At 46.9% G+C, this 21455-nt stretch overlaps 1 protein-coding gene across 1 annotated transcript in view; it reads right to left on the bottom strand.

Annotated features, from left to right (window-relative positions):
• LOC104516803 (elongation of very long chain fatty acids protein 6-like) overlaps nucleotides 1-21455 on the bottom strand; it is a 67355-nt gene that overhangs the window by 16603 nt on the left and 29297 nt on the right. Inside the window, exons 3-5 of the mRNA XM_010161250.1 lie at nucleotides 19881-19944; nucleotides 17424-17516; nucleotides 3010-3141 (exon numbers count right to left, since the gene is read on the bottom strand). Coding sequence (XP_010159552.1) covers nucleotides 3010-3141; nucleotides 17424-17516; nucleotides 19881-19944 — 289 coding nt within the window. The remainder of the gene's footprint in view (nucleotides 1-3009; nucleotides 3142-17423; nucleotides 17517-19880; nucleotides 19945-21455) is intronic.

The following is a 21455-nucleotide window of genomic DNA, read 5'->3' as shown; positions in this document are numbered from 1 at the left end:
ATTTTAACACCCCAAAAAGCCAAAAACAGTCTTTTTAAAGCTAAGGAGCATTTTCCCTGATCCATACTAAGTCTACAGCCACAATGCTGGCATCTAAATCTATCTGAAATAACCTTCAGAGGAAGCAGAACTCTCTTTCAGGCCAAGCACATGTCAATTAAACACCTAGTTATGCGAGGAGCCAGAAAAAAACCATACCCAAGTTACTGGGAAAGTTTGCAGCATTCAAAACCTAGCACAGCTTGCTGAGAGAGTCAATAAGGCTGGGAGAGACCGATGGCCCTGGAAAGGACAGTGGTGGTGAAACATCAGGAAATTAATGTTCCAGTTAACACCTTCTATAAGAAGTCTTTGTCTCAGGTTTTAATGGATATTCTGCATTTCCTCTGTTTCTAGGCAAGCAGTCCAGAGCTTTGCATTTGGGCTCGGTTTAGGTGGGACTGCATGTTACTGTGGAAGCTACAGAGGTTTCATGTTCTGTCTTACTGCAAACATTTTGGGTCATTTTTCTCCTTTCCTAACTTCACTCTTCTGCGTACTACTCAGAAGATCAAAGCTTTCAAACCACAGCCACATAATTTTCACAATCAGCTGGTTCCCACTAGCAAATCCAACAGCTTAAATGCTCGGTGCTGCTGTGTAGTCCACCCATCTCACACTCCTGTTCATCCCCTTCTCTCCATCCTGCCATCTCATTCCACTGGAGTGACTCCACAGGAGGCCACGGAGATGCTCCGAGGGCTGGAGCCCCTCTGCCATGGGGACAGGCTGGGAGAGTTGGGGGGTTCAGCCTGGAGAAGGGCAGGCTCTAGGGAGACCTTATTGCAGCCTTCCAGTGTCTGGGGGGGCTACAAGGAAGCCGGGGGGGACTTTTTACAAGGTCAGGGAGTGACAGGGCCAGGGGGTTAAATTGAAAGAGGGCAGATTTACATTGGACATAGGGAATGAATTCTTCCTGGAGAGGGTGGGGTGGCCCTGGGACAGGTTGCCCAGAGAAGCTGTGGATGCCCCATCCCTGGAAGTGTCCAAGGCCAGGCTGGACGAGTCTTGGAGCAACCTGGTCTAGTGGAAGGTGTCCCTGCCCATGGCAGGGGGGTTGGAACTGGATGATCTTTAAGGTCCCTTCCAACCCAAACCATTTGGGGATTCTCTGATTCCATGATTTCCTGACATGCAGAGGAAAGTGTAAGTTCTGCAGTGTTGGGGGAATGCTTGTCCTGGAACGGTGCTAGTTTGGGGAATGGAGGAAGGAAACCCTGCAGTGGTGAATCCCTCAAACCGTGTCCTTTTGGCCACTGTGTCCCGCCTGCACAAGCAGAGCTCACACCTCAAGTGCCTGCTCTGTGGGGCACGGCAAGAGGTGGTCTCTGTGGCAGGCTCAACCTGGCAACTTGTTGCTTCAAAAGCATGAGGTCCACATTTTAGCTTTCACTTAGCATCACTCAGCAGCTCACACTGGCCATGGGTTAGCTATTTCTTACAATTATGATGAGAAATTCCAATTAGCAAGTAGCAAACGTGTTGCTATCAAAGTCCACATAGACGGCACTTTCACAGCGTAGCGTGTTCTTCTATTCGTCTATGGGCGCATTGCTTATGATTCTGGGAGGAAATTAATTAGTGAAATAGCTTAAAAGCCCCACACTGTGAATGTCAGCCACAGACCCATCTCAAATTAATGTGATTTTAAAATTCATCTTAGACACCTGCAAAGGATGGTGTCCAAATGATGGTTCTGAAATCATGCTTCCCCCCTTTGAACTGGGAATTAAACTACAAATGCTTTACGAGGTCAGCTAGTTTCTAGTGGCTACATTCATTAAGGAAGTGTAATTGGAACGTGCATTTTGGGATCCTGCTGGCTACAAATCAACTTTACAAACTGATCCACAAACGACATGCCATCGAGGAACCAATTCAACAGCTGCTGAAAGTCAACCATTTCTGGAACAAACAACAACAATTGCTTACAGGACCCTGACAGCAAAAACTATGTTAGACACACAGCCCAAAGTACAGCGCCAAACGCCACCAGAGGAAAATGATGAACTTTCACAGTGCTAGAACTGTTATCCAGCCTGCTCAAAGTTTTGTCAGCACTAGGATATTTTTTAAAAGGTATCTACCAACTATGAAAATCAAGCCAACCTAAAATTCTTCTGTTGGCATGTCCCAGCTGGACGAGACAGCTTAGAAATACAATTTGTTTTCCCGTGCCAGAGTTTTAGAAAGTGTCAATGTGATACAACAACTTTGCAGGAGAAAAGGAAAAGCCACGCAAGAAAGCAAACTTCCCATTAAAAATTAGCAGATAAAGTGGAATTCAGGTTGGTTAGTTTTACTCCTGACTTCAGCAACTATCAAGAATCTGAACCTGACTTTCCCCATGCTTGATGATACAAAGTCAACACACAGCGTTCATTAAAAACATCATTTTTGGCCATCGTGGGCATCATTAAAAAACAGCCTTTCCTCGTGGAGCCACCCTTTTGCTACATTCACAAGGTCTTTGAGATGGAATAACCAGAAGACAGATTCTGATGTCAATTACAGTGGCCTAATTTATCTGTCACCAAAGCAGTGACTTTAGGTTTACCTGGAGATGAGTTTTGACTAAATAGTCCATATACGCACCCACATAAATGTAATACTAGCTACTAAGTGAGAACAAGACTAACACGTTCATGTGTTTATTTCCATTTGTAGCTTGCACAGTAAATTTATTGCAATGATAAGGGCTTTTCCTCATGTCCTCACTTTATTTTCACCTTCGTTCTTCAAGAAGGTTATTGATTTCTCTCCTCTCCAAATGCCGTATGATCTGGCAAGTCAAAGGGGACCATTTCAACGGTGAGGAGTGGATCAGGACACAACCCTGAATAGCAGAACTAATGGAATGCCATTTCTGGGCGAGCTCGCTGTCGCATGAGCAGTGCTGCTGTACGTGAAGAACCCCAAACCCTCTTCATGGACTACTGTCAAAGGGAGTTGGTGTGAAGAAATGCCTACCTGAAGACGGCAAGGCTCAGGGACCAGAGCACTAGTGGTTTCCTCAGTTCAAATTTTGCTCGTTTGTTCATTAGGTGCCGACCACCAAATATAAAGGCAGCATACAGAGCTGAAAATAGGAACGACTTCTTCCTGCAAAAGAAAACAAAAAAACCCACCTGTCAGGTATTTACTTAGTACTAGATACACAGCAGAGTCACATCTGGTCATAACTGCCAAGTGCTTTTGCGTCTCCTCGAAAGGAAACTCTCGAAGACCCCACTGCAGCCCAGCTGAGGTTATCGTTAGTGTAGGAACCCACAAGCCTGCACAAAGGACCAGGTCCAGGCAAAACTGACCCCGGGGAAGTTCTGAAAAAGGACAGCCAATCTTGCCTCCCATTCCTCCCTAGTTTCTAAAGACTGAACTTCTGTGAGGAACGGAATAGATGCTGCATAGCCCAGACATCTTTCTGCAAGCACAACACGTTTGACGCGTTTTGTGGCTCATTTAGCTTTTTCATAGCAATTTTTGTTTCCCACAGGCTCCTTGCTACCTGGCACTTTTAAGTTTCCCATTGTTTCCTCCTAAGAAGACACTCAAAAATCTTGAGCACCGCAACACAACACGAAGAGCCTCACGAAAAGGAGAACCAGCAAGGAGAGGTCAACAGCCCCATTAAGCTGCGACCAAGTCAGTTTAGGAAATCCGGTAAATTTGCTGAAAGGTCAAACAGGGTTCTGGTTATGGAACTTCAATGATACTCTTAGAATTGCTAGTTTTATTTTTAAAACTGCCTGATAGTAGTCCAGCTCAGCAATAATCAGCAAACATTTGAACTCTGCTCCTATAATTCATTGTAAATCAACCACTGCAGGTAAAAAATAAACTCATCCTGGAATTCCTTCCCACACAGCACAATATTACACTAAGACTTAATGATGAGCAGCATTAATGGTGGTCTAACTGGATGGGCCTATATTTAAGAAACAGATTTTCCTCTACAAAATCTCTAATTATATTCCAAAATATGGGTGGACTATGGCTCTGCAGCAAGTTTGCTTGTTCTTTCTGCATCCCCCAAAAAAAGAAAGCCAAATACTCTCAAGAAAGGTAACTACATTAAGATCCCAGAAAAGGCAGCAGCAAGATACAAAATTCTTCTGACGCTGGAACCCCGCTGCTCAAACCTCCCATCAGAGGCGAGGTTCAACCGCACTGTCATCTTTAGAGCTTTTAGGATTTTCAATTGGATGTTTATATAAAAGTATGTTGCTTCACTTCGAGATAAAGGCAAGGTCGTGCTCTTGGTGCCAAGTAGGCATATCTCAGAAGGATACTGACCACTTGGAGCGAGTCCAGAGGAGGCCACGAAGATGATCAGAGGGCTGGAGCACCTCTCCTATGACGAAAGGCTGCGAGAATTGGGCTTGTTCAGCCTGGAGAAGAGGAGGCTCCGGGGAGACCTCATTGCAGCTTTCCAGTATCTGAAGGGGCTACAAGGGTGCTGGGAGAGGACTTTTTACAAGAGCCTGTAGTGATAGGACAAGGGGTGATGGGTATAAATTGAAATCAGGGAGGTGTAGATTAGATATCAGGAAGAAATTCTTCACAGAGAGGGTGGTGAGGCACTGGGACAGGTTGGACAGAGAAGCTGTGGATGCCCCATCCCTGGATGTCTTCAAGGCCAGGCTGGATGAGGCTTTGAGCAACCTGGTCTAGTGGAAGGTGTCCCTGCCCATGGCAGGGGGGGTGGAACTAGATGATCTTTAAGGTCCCTTCCAACCGTAACCATTCTATGATTCTAAGTAGGTGCCACCTCCAGGTTTTTCCATGAGATTAGCCGGCTAAGGGTACCCCCAGCATGACACAGTCCCAAAGGCCAAGCTATACGTGCAGCACGGGATGGCATGGCACAGTGCGTGCCTGTGTCCGCTCAAGGCAACTGGTACATGGACCATGAGCTCCTTGATGGACACAGGTCTTCACATGAGCTCCACGAAAAATAAGAAACGCTGTAGCACCACATCCTTCCAACCGTACGAAGAAACGACAGGCACCCTTCACTGAGATAAATAAATTTTAGAGGAGGTTGAAAGCTAAGTAAAAGCCAAGTCCAAAGAGGCAGAGACGTGTAGTAGCACCCCATTTTCCATCCACCTACAAACGCCTCTGTCTCTACGGACTTGTTTATAGCTCCGCGTTGCAAACCACAGGTAACTGCATGAAAATCCGACTGGTGCTCTGCACTGAGATCCCCTGGGTGAGCTTTAGCATCCACGCTGGCACCAAGCCCCAGGAAGACCAGGATGACCGCAGAGCCAGCACCCTCTCACCTTGCACATCATCTAATTGCCACAGCAATGTTGATCACAACCACAAAGCCTCGGCCCTTATTCACCTCAAAATGAAGAAAAAAGCATTCATTTTCATTTCCATGGTCTTGAATTTCACAGTCAGGCAAGGGGCAGCATTACCACATCTGATATCGTGACTGCAGTTTATCTTGGCTGGAGGTCAGTACATATTTGTCAACTAGTTTGGGTAGTGATGAACCACCTCAAACTTGCTCATACCAAACCGCCTGTTAAGACAAGACTTATGGGTTATGGGATAGGAGCAGACTCTGTGAGGTTGGACTCTGTTCCCATCTCCTCCCCTCGGCAGCCCCAATGCCAATCTGGGCACGGGCAAGGGAAGGCAGAGGGAGCGTGTTGGGCTGTACCGCATCGGGAGAAGTCCTGCGTGCTTCTGCCCCTTCCATCCCATAAAATTCCAGGCTTACAGAACTCAGCGCAGACAGCAACGCACACAACGAGGTACAGAGAGACTCATGGCTGATACTTGAGCCAGGTCATGGAGAGGGGTCCCGCAGGAGGGACCCTGCAGCCCCACCTCATGAGGGATGTGTGAACTCCCCCCCCATCTCCCAGTACTGCAAGGGGAGTCCCTCACGCAGGAGAGGTCTGACTTGCACTGGTCCATGCATGGAGCATCAAAGCAACTGAAAGCAGTGCAGGATGACACCTGGAGCAGTGCAGGGTGACATGTCGAGCCGTGCAGGGTGACACCTTGAGCTGTGCACGGTGACACCTCAAGCAATGCAGGGGACAAGACTGCAACATGGTGCTGCCATACAGCTGCCAGCAGGACGTGGGCTACGTGGGCTGGCACGGGAGGAGGTCAGGATTTAAGAGCAGTAGCTAGGGATACTTTGTGGGATGGCAGGCAGGAAGCAGTTCCTTTCCGGATCAGATACAGCCAAGACTTCAAAATAATGGATTGACTTCAGCTCCCATTCAATAAAAAAAGGCCAGCCTGGATGAGTTAGCAGCTCAGGTCTGCACACTGCTTGACTGCCTTCTGCCTGAGCAAGATACTCAAGTATCGAGATACATCAAGCATGATTGAGTATATACAGTATATATATATAGTATATACACCAAGCACCATTGCATTTTGCTTCTTATTACTGGAACTATTTTTTGTGAGTTCAGTCAGTCTAATGAGGTCAATAGTTACATTATACTAATTAGAACAGATAAATTTTAGGTCACTTCTAACAGCTTTGTAATGAGTTACAATGCATTATTCGCCAAGATGATAAAGGGTATTCCTGCAGTACTCAGCTTTGCGCTGGCAGTGGCAAACACGAGGAGATGTGAATGCACACCCGACGTGAACTGCAGAGAGCAGCTGTAAACAGATTCAGACAAGCAGGGGCACAGTAGTGTTATCTGCTATCAGAGGTGAGCACAATACTGAATAAAGATCAGGCTGATTTTGCAATCATCTCTCTGTTTCAACACCTTCTGACAAGTTGTGATAACTTTTACTTTTTGCATGCAAAGGATTTTGAATATTCCCCTCTTGGCAGCATAATACTGGTTCAAAGGACTGGGTAGTCCAGGTGATATAAAGGGGTTGCAGAGGTGTGTACTCTTAAAATAATCTGTTTAACTACATTAGGCTGGTATTAACCAGTTTCCTACCAGTATTTTTATGATGGATTTTCCTGAAAGGTTCAAGACTGGTTCCTGGGCTGGTGACACAGAGCAGTGGTGACCTGACAGCATTCCATTATATCCGATACGGATTTAGCCAAAGGAGGCTAATGTCAGATACCGCATCTTTACAGACAGTTTTGGAGCTGCTCTGGAGCGCCGTAACTTTTGATTACTGTTATCTGAAGAGAAACTAAATAGAGCAAAACGACAACAACAAAAAAAATTAACCTTGAGACTAAAAAAAATTTAAAAATTCCCCAAAGTAACTCAGGAGCAGACTTGCATCCAATAAGTTCAGTGTTAGCACCCTCCTATGTTTGTCTTCAATTCCGTTCCGCAGGGTAACACAGTAGACACAGACTGCCAAATCCTCCACATCTTTCTGGCATTTCTGTTTCTCACAGTTGTCTCCCACCTTCCTACATTTTCAGACTTCAAGGACTAAGTACTATCTCTGCGGAATACAACTCCATGTTTCCCTGTTGAAAGATGCCAGAGAAACAGAAGGAAAAGGATGAATGATAAGCGTGGAAGCAAGTGAGGAGAGATGGCCAAGAGATGGCCATGAAGCTGGGACAGCACGGAGGCAGCGGAACAAGACAAGGAAGAAGGCAAGTAACTGAGAGGAAGAGGTAGAAATTGGGGCTGATCAAGGAAGATAGAGGAAATCTACCCCATCAGGAAGAAAGCTTCTCCTCATTTCCACCCAGGAAAGCCCACTCAAGCACCAAGGGGCAATGGGGAGAGATGAGCCATCCAGCCTCAGGCAGGAAAACACGTGGAAAGGGGAAGCCAATAATCCAAAGAGGAAAGCAACAGCAAACAGATGGCCAAGGAGCAAGAAATCCTGGCTCCCCCAGAAGTATGTTATTTATAAACTGCTGAAAAGTATGGAAATTACCACGCCAAGCTAAAATAAGGGGTGAAAGGCTGAGGGCGAGCCTCAGGCACAGCAGCACGAGACACCCAGGCATCCCTGATGCCAACTTAAAGACCCCTGACCATCCCAGTGCTGCTGAAGGAGGTGGCTTCAGCCCAGATGCGTGGTTGGCATTTTCTTCCCTTGGAAGCAGCAGCCTGAGTCATTATTGTGGATATCTCTGATGTTAATGAGTAAACTGAAACAGATACGTGCTGTAGAATTTAGTATTTCCACAGGATTTTCTTAGACCATTAAGGAAAAGCCTTATAGAAATGCACAAAGGACAACCTTATCATAGATCTTTTAACTATCCTCTATCACGTAATACAGGATTATCCCCAAAACAGCATTCGGTAGGGCAGTAGTAAAGTGAAAGTGTTATCCCCCTCTATTTACATTCTAAAGGGTTTAAAAACCTTTTTTATCAAGATGTATTTACACAGGCAGAACTCATTCTAAAATTCATTACCAGTTCTGCATATGCTGTAAGGGGAGCACAACAGGTGAAAAAAATCTCACTGCAGTTGCCAGAGCAGAGTGTTTCTGGCAAGTAAACAGGCAATTTCAGGCTCCCGATGTTTTTCTTTCGTCCGCCTTCCTCACCATTTTCTTGACTTTAAAAAATAGATTTTACTGGGGGGGGGGAAAAAAACCCAAAAAAACAAAAAAACCCAAAAAACCCAAAAAACCAAATACTGATGCTCAGTAAGATGAAATATAAGGTACTTTTCTTACCCATTTCTCCCAGCTTTCAACAAAAAGCAACAACCATTTGTGTTTATAACTGAAACTCCTAACTGAGAGTCTAATTAAAGTGCTGTGCTGGTTTTGGTTAGAATAGAGTTAATTCTCCTCACAGTAGCTGGTATGAGGCCATGTTTTGGGTTTGTGCTGAGACACGTGTTGACAACACACTAATATTTTTAGCTGCTGCCAAGCAATGTTTACATTAAGCCAAGGACTTTCTTGAGTTTCTCATGCTGCCCCCTGTGCCCAGCTTCTTCTCAACAAGAAGCTGGAGGGGACACAGCCCAGACAGCAGACCCAAACTGACCAAAGGGACATTTCATGCCATCAGTCATGCTCAGTATGGAAACTGCGGGGAATTGACCCAAGGGGGTCTGGCTCTCAGGGCTGTGGGGTCTATTGGGCTCTGGCTTGCTCTCCCTCTAGCTCTTGCTGCTCGAGGACTGGCTGAGCATTGGTCATTGGGTGGTGAGTGGTTGTAACATTTGTTTTTCCTATTGTTGCTTTCCTTTTCCTTACACAGTACTAGTAGTAGATTCATTACATCTTATTAATATTAGTAGTATCCTTATTTTATTTCACTATTTTCAATTATTAAACTGTTCTCAACCCATGAGTTTTCTTTACCTTTTCCTCTGATTCTCTCCCCCATCCCACTGGGACAAGGGGGAGTGAGCGAGTGGCGGTGTGGTGCTTAGTTGCCGACTGGGGTTAAAACACGACAAGTGCTTTAACCCGAACCAGTGTAAATCGCACAGCACACCCGTGTCCATGGCTCACAAGCAGTGGCTGGTAGCCTTGGCAAAGTTATTTCCTCTCTGGTGCGTATTTAAAAATCGCACATTCTGCATGTATAAAAAAGGGTGTGAAAACGCTTCTCAGTCTCTCGGTGTTTCTACCTCAGAAAGACTGTCAAAGCAAACCTTTCCCTCTCTCTTCCCAGATATAATTTTGACAGAAACAGCAAGAAGAGATCCAGTGTGTGGATATGCCAGATCTGCATATGAAAATATAACCTGTCCTCCTGGCTCGGCGTTGGGTTCCTGCATTATTTGCCATTGACCGTACCAGCCTTAACAAGGAAGAGAGAAGGACGTGCAGAAGAGGAAGACCTGTCCGATTCACACACATGCCCACACAGTCTGATTTATTCCTACAGCTCAATATCCTTTGACATTTATATTTAGAGCAGCGACGACAGTCACACACATGGGTAGGTGACTCACTGATGATGGTCTTTGACGTAACAGGCTCTCAGAAAGTAAACAGGGACGTATCTCATACTGATCATCTGATCCCTTGATTTCTAAAGCTTGCCTTTAAAAAGACTATTTCAGCCTCCACACGACAGTTACTCTCAGATACGCAGGTCTGTGCTCCCCCCAAGGCTGTGGCAGCTCCCCAGGCACCCCTCTCCCGGCTGGGAGCAAGGGAAGAGGAGTCAGGGTCCTGGAAACACTTCCCAGCCAGGGATTGCTATTCCCCCACATCTGCTTTTTCTCTGGGGTCCTGTTCCCATCACCTGTATCATCGGCCCAACTCCTTAACCCACCAAACGGAAGGAAACATGGAGCTGGGAAGCTGCCAGACGGACTGCTGCGGGAACCGTTCCAAGGTCGACTTGGCTAAAAAGGATGGAGGAGGAGGACTTGTGTGTGCATTCCCTGCTCCGTGAGTGCCAACAGCTGAGCCACGGCATAGCCCGAAGCCCAGGTCCCCCAGTGCCCAGGTCGGAGCAGGAAGGGGGAGGAGCTGCAGGACCAGCTACCTCCAAACAGCAGAGCAACAACTACAATCCTGTGGTGTCCCACCAGGTCACAAACCCGCTGTGGTCCAGCCGGAGACAGCCCCAGTCAACCTGCACGGGCATCTTCCCTGGGGAGCAAGGGGCTGTGCCTACTCAAGCCTCACCCCACATCACGTTCGATCCAACCCAGGTGCAGAAAGCACTCCCCGGTCATGCCGCTGGCAGGGCAGGCAACAGCCCTAAAATTACAGAGCAGACAAACGAGGGCATGGCAGAAGGGAGACACGGGGGAAGGTGGCTCGTGTCCTGCACCTTCCTGACGGTTCCCTTTTTTTTGTCAAAATGCATTTGCAGGAGTTTGTCACACTCGTGCTTGTAGAATACATGTGTTAGAGCGTTATTAGCCATAAACTGTGCAGCTAGGGACAAAAACAGCAGCAACAAATTTTTATTGCTTTCCCTTTGTAGTGGGAAAATATAAGAGAAGCTTAAGGGTGAGAAAATGAAGCTAAAATTCAGGGACAATTTTTTTTTTCAGATAGAAGAGGCAAACTCAGCTCTGAAGTGCGTCAAGTCCCTTGTTCTTTATAAGCCTCCTTGTTAAAACAAGCCAACAAGCTACCACCCCAAATATAAGCAACGTCACAAGAGAAAATTATCCCTCAAACAGAAAGCGCTTCAGGAAAAAAAACCCAAAACAACCTCCAAAACTTTGGGGTTTGAAATAATACAAAGACTTGGGGTTATAACAAGTGACAAAGTGGGGTGTCCCGGTGTCCCCTTGGACCCTCAGTGGGTTTCCCCAGGCTTTGCTGGGGACGTCAGGCAGTCGGTGGAGAGACGGCAGGGAGCAGGGAAGCTAATGTAGGTCACAGGCACTGCAGTTCTGATGAAAAGCTACAGTACTTTCACTTTTAATTTCATCAATGTAAAATTTAAACCTGTGGCTCCCACTGTAAAAACCTGGAGCTCGTAAACACAACTACAACAGAACTTGGAGACTACTAACCTACATCTCTCCCAGCTGGAGTCCTGCTGTCTGCACCCACGTCTCACCTAAAAGCAGTTAATGAAGATGCTGGTGGAGGTGTGTCACACAGACATAGCGTGAAAATAACTACATCTCCATACTCTCTTACTCATTCAACCAGCTTCATCTGATCAATCAATGGTTATGACACTTAATAAGTTTACAGTTCTGGCCTTCAGATCCATGAAGATCACTGAAGCAACTCAGAAATGTTATTTATATAGACGAGTGTTGCTTTTTTGCATTGCTTTGGGGATAGTTATTTATTTAACAGGACACAACACAACGAGTAGCACATCACTAAGAACACTTTACTAAAGCTACCTTTGCCCCTGCATCTGCAGGGAAGCCCATGCACCACAGCGGCGTGGTTGGGTCTCTCCATCACTGCAACTTGTAAACAGCCTTGGAAATAATGTCTGTTGGATCTCAAAAAATACTCAAGTGGAAAAAAAAGCAGTCGTTCAAAATGAAACATGGAAAATGCAGGGCTTGCGAGCAAGAAGGGTGTTGTTTTTCTATCTATTCGCCCTAGAAGACATTCCAGCAGATGCTGCTCCCTTCCAGCCTTCTGCAATACAACCTCAGAAAATGTTGTTGCTACAACTGCCAGCGGATTGCAAGACACACACAAACAAAAACCGTTCTGATTTTCCTGAGAGCGCTCCCAGCCAAAAAAGACATGCAGGATTCTCCCGTGGAGCAGAGTGCAGCCCTAGAAACAGGGCAGCCAAAATTCCTGTACAAGTAAGCCCTTACAGCTACGGCTTGGTGAACACCTTATGGAAAGGATCGCTTCGTAACTCCTTCAGCGCCTGAAAACAAATTATCCTGTAGGAAACCAAACTGAGGGGATGCCAGAAATCATAATAAATTAGAATATATACTTATCATACAATCCCAGCGTGGTTTGGGTTGGAAGGGACCTTAAAGCCCATCTAGTTCCAACCCCCCTGCCATGGGCAGGGACACCTTGCACTAGACCAGGTTGCTCCAAGCCTCATTCAGCCTGGCCTTGGACACTTCCAGGGATGGGGCATCCACAGCTCCTCTGGGCAACCTGTCCCACTGCCTCCCCACCCTCTCCAGGAAGAATTTCTTCCTGATATCCAATCTCAATCTCCCACCTTGCGTTTAAACCCGTTACCCCTTGTCCTGGCACTCCCTGCCATGTAAGAAGTCCCCCCCAGCTTTCTTGTAGCCCCTTCAGGCACTGGAAGATGCTATAAGGTCTCCCTGGAGCCTTCTCTTCTCGAGGCTTGTCCTCCCCATCTAAAGACCTAAAACCATATAGACAGATGGGAGCAGGCCAGCAATGCCATTCTGTGGCCTACGTCTGATTAAAAGGGGATTCTGGTACCAGTGACACTGCAGTAATGGAACTGCAGAATAAAATGTCTTGCTTTCAAACCCTGTAAATGCTCCCATGCCCTGTGGAAGAGTAGGGAGCAAATGGAGCTCATAAAAAAAGGACATTTTGGTAAAGAAGCAAATGGAAGAATGTTTTCCAGCACCCCTTAGTGAAGAAAAATCAGGTCATCTGGAGAACAACTGCCTGCTCTGACTGGTCCCGCAGTACTTTCCGATACGTGATGTCCAGGACTGCGTGATGTATCTAATAAAATCTTCAAGGGCATCTGACCTCTGTCTAGTGCTGAGAGATCAAGTGACAAAGGATGCTAATGGAAACGTTGCAGGGAACGGGACCTAACTCCTGACGGATAGGAAACTACAAAACCCAGGAAAAAAAAAAGGGCCAATCTTGTCATAATCCTTTCACCTAACTCTGTAAAACAAAGAGCCCTGCCAAAGAGACATTTTTCTTCTTAATCAACTGGGAAGCAGGTCAGGACAAATACAAATGTGTTTTTGCAGTGCTCGACACTTGCAACAGGGAGCAGTTCGGAGTAGCTAGGAGGCAGATTTACACGCTGCTACCTCCTTACAACACCCCGCTTTGCAGCTTGCCCAGTAGCCCTGTGCGTTAGCCGGCTACATTATCATTATCAAATGGCATTTCCACGAACTAAACCTCGACGCTACTTACGTAAGAATTTTATGCTTTTCATTCCCAGCGGAGGCTCCAGCCCCCCAGACTAATCTGCTAATAAATTTCCCGGTACTTCCAATCCGTCATGATTCCCATGTCATTGACCATGACCTATAGCTTCCTCGTTAAATCCATAATCGCCCTACTCGAAATCAGTCACGGCAGTACCTTTAGAGCAGACTCTTTCAAAGAGAAAGGAAGAGGCAAACTGGCCTGAATCCAACTAAAATTATTTGAGGAGAGAACATAAAACACCGTGAGAAATAGCGATAAACGAGGAGAAGTAATTTTCTAATTACTATCAAGAGTTTTCAGGATCCGACGCGGACAGAATTTAAGAGGCAGGATGACATCCTTAAAGGCAGGATGACATCCTTAAACTTGCCTTGGAAATGAAGACGGAACAGAGGAACGTAGCGAACGGCACAATCACCGGCACCCATCCCTCAACTAAATACATCAGCCCGGCCGTTTTTTGGGGCATTTCCCGCAGACATCCCCCTTGCAGCCCTGAACCAGCCCGAAACAATGGGAATAAACCAGCAGGAGTGGCACCAGGCAGTACAAAGTACACGGCATTAGTGTAGCTTATCTCTATCCTGTCAGCAATATGTTTGTGACAGCTTGTTCTGGCTTTCCACCTCTGCCTACAGCTTCCCGCTTGGCAGGGGCACCCTTGGCTTTCTCGGGAGGTGGCAGGACCCACAACCTCTCCCAGACTAAAGAGTCTGGGTCTCTCTCTTGCTTCCAGCTAGGAGGGCTGAGCTGACTGCATCCTGCCCTTAGCTCCCCCCTCTCACATCCTCAGATGGGATGCTAACCTGCTTAGCAGTATTTCACTTTCCATCGTGGTATAAAGAGCCCAGGTTACTAAAGGATTAGCAAGTATAACAGTAAAGTGTTATATACACACAGAGAGTCGCCTGTCCTAGTCTCTCCTAAATCTTGGTCTTGGAGGACCTGTTAAAAGATAGGAGATGCCAAAAGGAAAGAAACCACGGACAAACAAGGCGATGAATCTGGACTGTGATGGAAGTGGCTGCGTACATGACACCGCAAGAAGGAAAAGGAGCATTCCCAGGGTGTCAAGCTCTGCTAGACAGGCAGATAAAGGGAGAAAAGGAAGGAAATAAATACGTTTTTAAACAATTCAAATACCACAACAGTCAGAATTTAATGGCCGTGGTCATGACAAAAGGGGCAAAAGGGAGAACCAGGTTATTGCAAATGAACAGGAAAGCCTGTTAGCACGCCAGCAATACCTTTTCAGATTTTTTTAAACCTCAAGTAGCCTCCCATGAAGGTAGAGAAATTAAATAAATTATCTGACCTTTTGGTTTTTAGCAAAGGTCACATAACCAAAACTTGTTTTACACTTATCTCCAAATACATTCCTTTTGCTATTTTTTTAATTGCTTTGTCCACTGCTGAATACCACTGTAACCCCTGGGTTTTGCTCAAACTTCTCTCCCTGGCAGGTTTTCTAACCTATGGCAAAAGGTAAAATAAATAATCTGTTCCAGTAAAAAGCCAGGCTACTCCTAAATTAACTTCTGTAACACACAGCTAGCATGGCAGAATTGCTTTTATTCCCATCACCTCTTCTCACCACTTTTCTGTCATTTAGCTGTTGTAAGGGCACGAATAAATCCTCTTGCATCTGCCTAGTGTCCCTGTCATGTTACGACCCGATGGCGTACCCACAGTTTACACCAGGATCTCATTCAAGGATGCTCTGTTGCTGTTTCTTCTGTCATCTGCAAAGGCAGTATGGGTGCCTTGGCACCTGTGTGCAGGATCTGGTAGGCCAGAGTGGGGAAAGAAAGTGATTTTCCCAAAGATACTGTTTTCTCAGAGGATGTCCTGACGTACACCAGTGTCTGAACCGAAAAACCGCGCTGGCACCGGTCACCCTCCTTGTCCCTGCGCCCAGCAACCCTGTCACACAACTCCCACACTGGGCCTGGGCATCCTGTCGCCTTCTTGCTAAACCAGCGTGCTCCAGGCATCTACCGCAGCCTCCACGGGCCGAGCACTCCAGTTTCTGTGCATTAAGTACACATTAGCAATAGCTTGCTTTTACAAGCCTTTCTCCTTGGGAAAGGTAAATGCTATCTCTTTGAGGTTGGTAATGATCAACACAACTGCATATTTGCCACCCAGCTCACCTAAGTGCCCAGAGAAGAAGTTGTAACGCTGTGTATTCAACAAGTTTTTCCACTTTCATGATACCCTAGAGCAAACGGCAGTTTGCTAATGTTTACTGCCTTCAGTTTGGGTGATTTTTTTTTTTCCTTTAGCTGTAGCCTCCTTTGAGATTCATGAGTGTAAGCACACTATAAATGCAGATCAGAGAGTTTCACAATTACTCTGCATCTGGACCAAGATTTCACTCAGCGTGTTTTCCAAAAGGCAGCCAGTCTTGAATTGAAAACGCCAAAGGGAAAGATTTTACTCATGTTTTATGGACCTACGCCTGTGATACCCCTCCCTCCCCACTGCAAGTGTTTTTCTACTTTATTTTAATTTCTCTGGCTCACTGGGACTCCGTCCCAGGGAAAACAAAAATATTTGTGAGACCTTGACCTGTACCAACAACCACTGACAGACAGAGACATGCTCCTGTGCCCAAAAAATGTTCCAAGTCCTCTGCCTTTTACTGAGAAGGCAGCAAGTCCATGTCCATTTTTTTTTCAGCAGTTTCAGGCCCTGAGCGGGCAGAGCCCGGCACGTCGTTCCAGCGCCCCGAGCAGCAACCCCAGCACAGCGCCTGCGCCCCTCGCCCGAGCAGAGGCTAGCAAGAAAACACATATTTAGTCCTGTGGTTCACTGCAGATTATTTTTCAGCCCGCAGTCTATTGTTTAGTCCCTCTAGCTAAAAGCGATTCAGCAAAAAGAACCGGCATCTCCCTGCCGTAGGTATTTAGCATCTCATGCGACACTGGTGACTTACTCAAAAATGTATCAGACCCACAGTTACAGAAATTTGTTCTTTTGAGGGCTGAATTCTTATAAACAGAGCTTTGAACTTCCCATCTACACTTCTGAAAAATGATAGATCGGTGCTACGGCCCCCACTTCACCCATCCTGCCCCACCTCTGGCAGCTTTTGCCCTAAACAAAGCAAGGGTTTTCCATGGCTACAAACCGCATGATAGACCTAACCAGACTTCAGTCACAACAGTTCCAGTCCTTACTGCTTAGATCAGCTTGTGCTTCTCTCTTCTGTATGTTTAGATATTGTGCTGATATCCACACCAAACTCCCCACAGCACTGGGACACATTCATGTCTCAGAAGTACTCGTTTGCTTGGACAGGGGGAAGAATAAACCCACTTCTATTTCCCACTCACTCCTGTTAAATAATACCAACAGTACCAACAAAAAACAAATAATACTGGTAATACTAATACACTAATATAACTGGAAAGTGACAGCGTACAGGCTTGATGTCCTGAGCTGGACCAGAATGGCAGGCAGGGCTTATTCTTGCATGCTAATCCATTTTGGACAGCGTGAAGAGTCCTGGAAAACTCGTGGCATGCAGGGCTCTCCGAAACCAAAAGGACCAGGGCTCTTTCACACAAGCAGGGCTCCCCCATGGTTTAGCTGGTTCCCCAGCGAAACTCATGCGCTCTCCAAACGGCCTCTCTGGGGGAACAATTTTAGACCAAGGTCTGTAGTAGGCCGAAGCTCTGCACGAGACATTTTGGAGACTTCAGGAGGTCAGCCCCCTACCATGTCTGGGAAAAAAACCTCTGCTTCCTCCAAATTAAACGTTTTTACAACGGGGTAAACTGGGCTGGGGAAATATTTGGCTCTGACAGGTCTGGGAATAGGCGAGCAGACCGGCAGCGAGGTTGGGAAGTGGAAGTCCCCGCAGAGGCCTGCCAGCGAGGGGCAAGCATCTGTCGCGTGAAATAAGTCCATACCTGACCCCTAAGTTTCCAAACTTTTGTTTTTGTGGTGTGTCTGGGGACAAAATACATGGCTCTACCATCATTCCCGAAGCCGTCAGGGTTGGACTACAAAAAGGGAGGAAAAACGTGGAAACGAAATTCTGAAGGAAACTAAATTCCAGTCATGGCTGTGAGTCAGATCAAGCAGCTACAGAGTGAAGGCAGGTCCTTTTCTTTCCTTTCTTTCTCCCCTTCAATGCCAGACTTGTTTAACAAGACCCTCCTTGGAGAATTCTCTTTTATAATTAACAAATGAAAAGGAAACATGCTTCTGTGCATTAAAAAAAAAAATACCACAGCTGCCTTATGCATGCCATTTCCATTTTTAAGACTGGGAAAAGGCTTAAACACAGTCTTACTTTTCAGCCTTGTTTCATTTGGGAAGGAGCGAGTGTCTTAAATGATTGAGGGACTTCTGCATTCATATTAAATGATAAACACTAACAAAATAACAGCTAGAAACAGTCTCCAGCATGCGGGCTGGGGCAACCCTATCACAACAAACACAGCGGGTGGCAGCTGATCTCGCAAGGTCTAAAAGGGCTATCTTGATTCTCAGCGTGTGCTAACTGCATATGCTTAAAATTAAAATTAAAAAAATTAAAGAAGAGATCTCAATGCCTTATGTAGGCTCAAACAGCTCTTCCCTGCTACATGTCTATTTAAAAAAACCTGGCAGGTTGAGTCTGCTCTCACGCAAGAGGGAAGGCGAGGAAGGTGGATAATCCCTCCAGTTCTCTTGGCACCAGAACAAACCTGCAGACGCCAGCCACCACCACGCGTGGGCAGGAAGACGACTCCCAACCATTAGGACATCCAAACTCTGGGAGCCACTGCTTTCCAAGTGTAAAAAGATTTGCCTGCTTCAAAGATGAGGTTTGGCAAGTTGGGAGAAAAAAACAAATGAAGGAGGAGGTGGTGAGGGGTTGAATGACCCTGCAGGTCCCTTACGAAATAAATCTGGGCTTGGACACTCCTGCCTTGCACCCCATTACTTCCAGGATGACTGTCCTGAAAGTGGTCACTGGGAATAGAGACCCAGGAGAGGAAAGGCTCGATGGTGCTTGGTTTGGCTGGGTGTGATGCATGGAGGTGGCAGAGAAGTCTCATCCCTACCCCACCACAGAGTACACCAAGCATGCAAACCTGGCCCCTGCAAAAGCTTCTCCCTCATTTTCCGGCACTTGCAGTGCCAACGCAAACCCCCAGGCTGCAAGGCTGAGACTCGTTGAGCGAGAAGTACACAGGGAAAATCGGACCGAGACTCCAGCGTGGCAGGACAGCTTGGAAACAACCACATACAGCCGTCCCCTGCGCAGGCACCTTCCTACAAACCGCAACCTGAGAGCTGCGGAGTTATCCCCAAGGAAGAGAAATTCAGAGAAGGAAAGAAGGAAAGGAAAATTAAGTATGCAGGCATTAAAGGACAGAGACGTAAGTCTTCCCCTGCACAGACATATTGTGACTGTCAACCCAGCCCAGTCGCTATATCCTCTTCTGCATCCCTTCTGCATCCCTGCAGCCACAGCGGCAAAGGCTGGTCTCTGTCCCAAGGGTCCCTGCAGACCAGGGCTGTCCAAACCACTCTGACACAGTGCCAGGAGCTGGGAGGAGGCCTGGGACACGTTCCTCTGGACCCTGAGACAAGCTGGAGCTGCTCTGGCAGCAGGGATCCCAAAGCGATCCCTGGCAAGGCACCAAGCCTGCCTCCAGCCCAACGCTCTGGTAGACCCAGGGGGTTCATCTGCGTGGATAAATGCTGGTAGCTCAACCCAAAACAAATAAATTAAAATTAACATTCCTTCAGGGCTGACTCAGAGCAGAAATGCAGTCTTTTTACTGGCCTGCACTTCCCTTCCCCCATGTGCCCGCCTGCCTCGCCGGCAGAACGACGCATGGCAGTTGACCCAGACCAGGCTCCCGCACCGCCCCAAGCCCGGCTCTGCGCAGTGCTCCGCATCCCTGCGGCTACACAGACGGTTCAAAGGGCTCCGGTTCGGCAGGCAACTCAGAGCAAAACACTGGAACACCTCACTTGGAAAACCTCACCGAGCTGTGCCCGTGTGGATTCCTCTGCTTCCTCTTCATCTATTTTGCTGCATCAGTGCATTGATTTCGGCTGACAACAGTGTATTTCTGGGCACTAAACTATTTCCTGGCCCAGTTTCTAGTAAATGTGTCACTTGTAATAAGAGCACATTTTTCTCTGACTTGGTTTGGATCAGTGGCATCCGTTATGCCTCACCACGGAAGAAAGTAAAGATTTTGGGGTTTGGTCCTCCTACACTGTGGGTGCAGAAAGGAGAGAGAAAGGGAGCCTGGCTCTTCGAGACAATAATATTTATCTGAGCTGGAAGTCTTGGCAACTACAAGTTTTCACCAGCTGATGCTGACAAATAGTCTCAGCCCCCTTCCCAAGGGACCTCGTACAGGACAGCATCATACAGGCGGCACTCGGCAACCCCGGCCATCGCTGCAGCGGCCGCGAGAAGGGCTGAAGGGGAATTAACGGAGTCACTCTCTCACTCCAGGTCGGGTCAGCCCGGGTCATGGCTGAGGTGGTGCCGCGAGACCTGCACTCATCAACCCGTGTGCCAACAGGGCTGCCGAGTTGGTGTTTGCTCCCAGTTGTAAATTCACACGTAGAAGATGCACACTTTGCTTTGTCACATGATTGTCTTTCTGTGACCATACCTGTATCAAGAAAAAATAGCAGTAGCATAGATTACTGCAACTTACTGGGCCAGGAGGGGAGGGAACAACCCTTGCTTAGGGCATAAGCCGGGCAGAAAGCATTTATCTCTACAGCTGGGAAATACAGCTCAGCAACTCCAAGCCAAACATAAATGCTGCAGGCAAAGCTGCTCTGCTGCCTGTCAAATAACAAACATATTTGTATCCTGTCCTCTTTATCTGCACAGGTCCGGTGGGAAATAACAGAGCAAGGAGGCCAAACACTGCCAAAATACGTGGTGAAACTGCACAGAAGCTAGGAGAGATTGCACTTCGCTCTTACTGCCAGAGAAGTGCTTAGGTCTGGTCCAAAGCTATGGGGCATTCATGGAAAATTCCCTGCAATTTCAGAGCACTTTGGAAAAGTTGCCTATTAGTTGGTGGATAGTGGTTTTGTCACTTGCCATCCTGAACTCGGACAGCAAAACTCGACAGCTATAACAATCATTTCATTTCTTGCTCCCCCAACTCCCCCATCCCATATTTTTTCTTGATGAAACAACCTTTTTATGGGACAGAGCAGCTTTTGGTGATCCCACGTCCTGCGTGACCTCTTCACAGCCAGATGTGCATTGAACATCCATTCCCTTTGCCTGGGGTTCCCTGTGGTACCCCTAAAGCATTCAGTACTGTTTTTGGCTGACGTGGTTGGTAAGGCTACCACTCCCTATATGGGTGTGCTGACTATATCTGTATTGCCTACTAAGTGAAAAAGAAACATATGAAAAAGCTATTCCTCATCTAAAAAATTCCCAAGGCCCAACTTCCAGGGGTGAGTTAAACAAAGGTATCTCAAGAGGGGAACTACACATCTGAACACGTTCCTGCTTCGGTCAACCGCAGGAGTCAACTGAAGCTATTTACTACCTCCGCGTTCTGACAACAGTCATTAGCAGGGAGCGAGAAGGGGACAGACATGGCTGCAGAAGCATCTCATGCGACACTGGTGACTTGCTCAAAGATGTATCAGACCCACAGTTACAGAATTTTGTTCTTTTGGGTGTTGTATTCTTATAAATAGAGCTTTGTGCATCCCATCTACACTTCTGAAAAATATTTGCAGTCAGGGTAGTATGAGACCGCATTTGTACTGGTGCCAGCTTGTGAATCTGCACTGAGGAACACTTCCATTACTCTAGTGCCAGTTTTTCTTGCCACAAGACTCCACAGACTCATAGAATCCCAAAGTGGTTTGGGTTGGAAGGGACCTTAAAGCCCACCCAGTTCCAACCCCCCTGCCATGGGCAGGGACATCTTCCACTAGACCAGGTT

The sequence above is a fragment of the Eurypyga helias genome, unplaced genomic scaffold (genome assembly GCF_000690775.1).
Source record: "Eurypyga helias isolate BGI_N326 unplaced genomic scaffold, ASM69077v1 scaffold7361, whole genome shotgun sequence".
Lineage (NCBI taxonomy): Eukaryota > Metazoa > Chordata > Aves > Eurypygiformes > Eurypygidae > Eurypyga > Eurypyga helias.
Note: the sequence above shows the minus strand (reverse complement) of the source record. Positions and strands in the feature narration are given on the sequence as shown.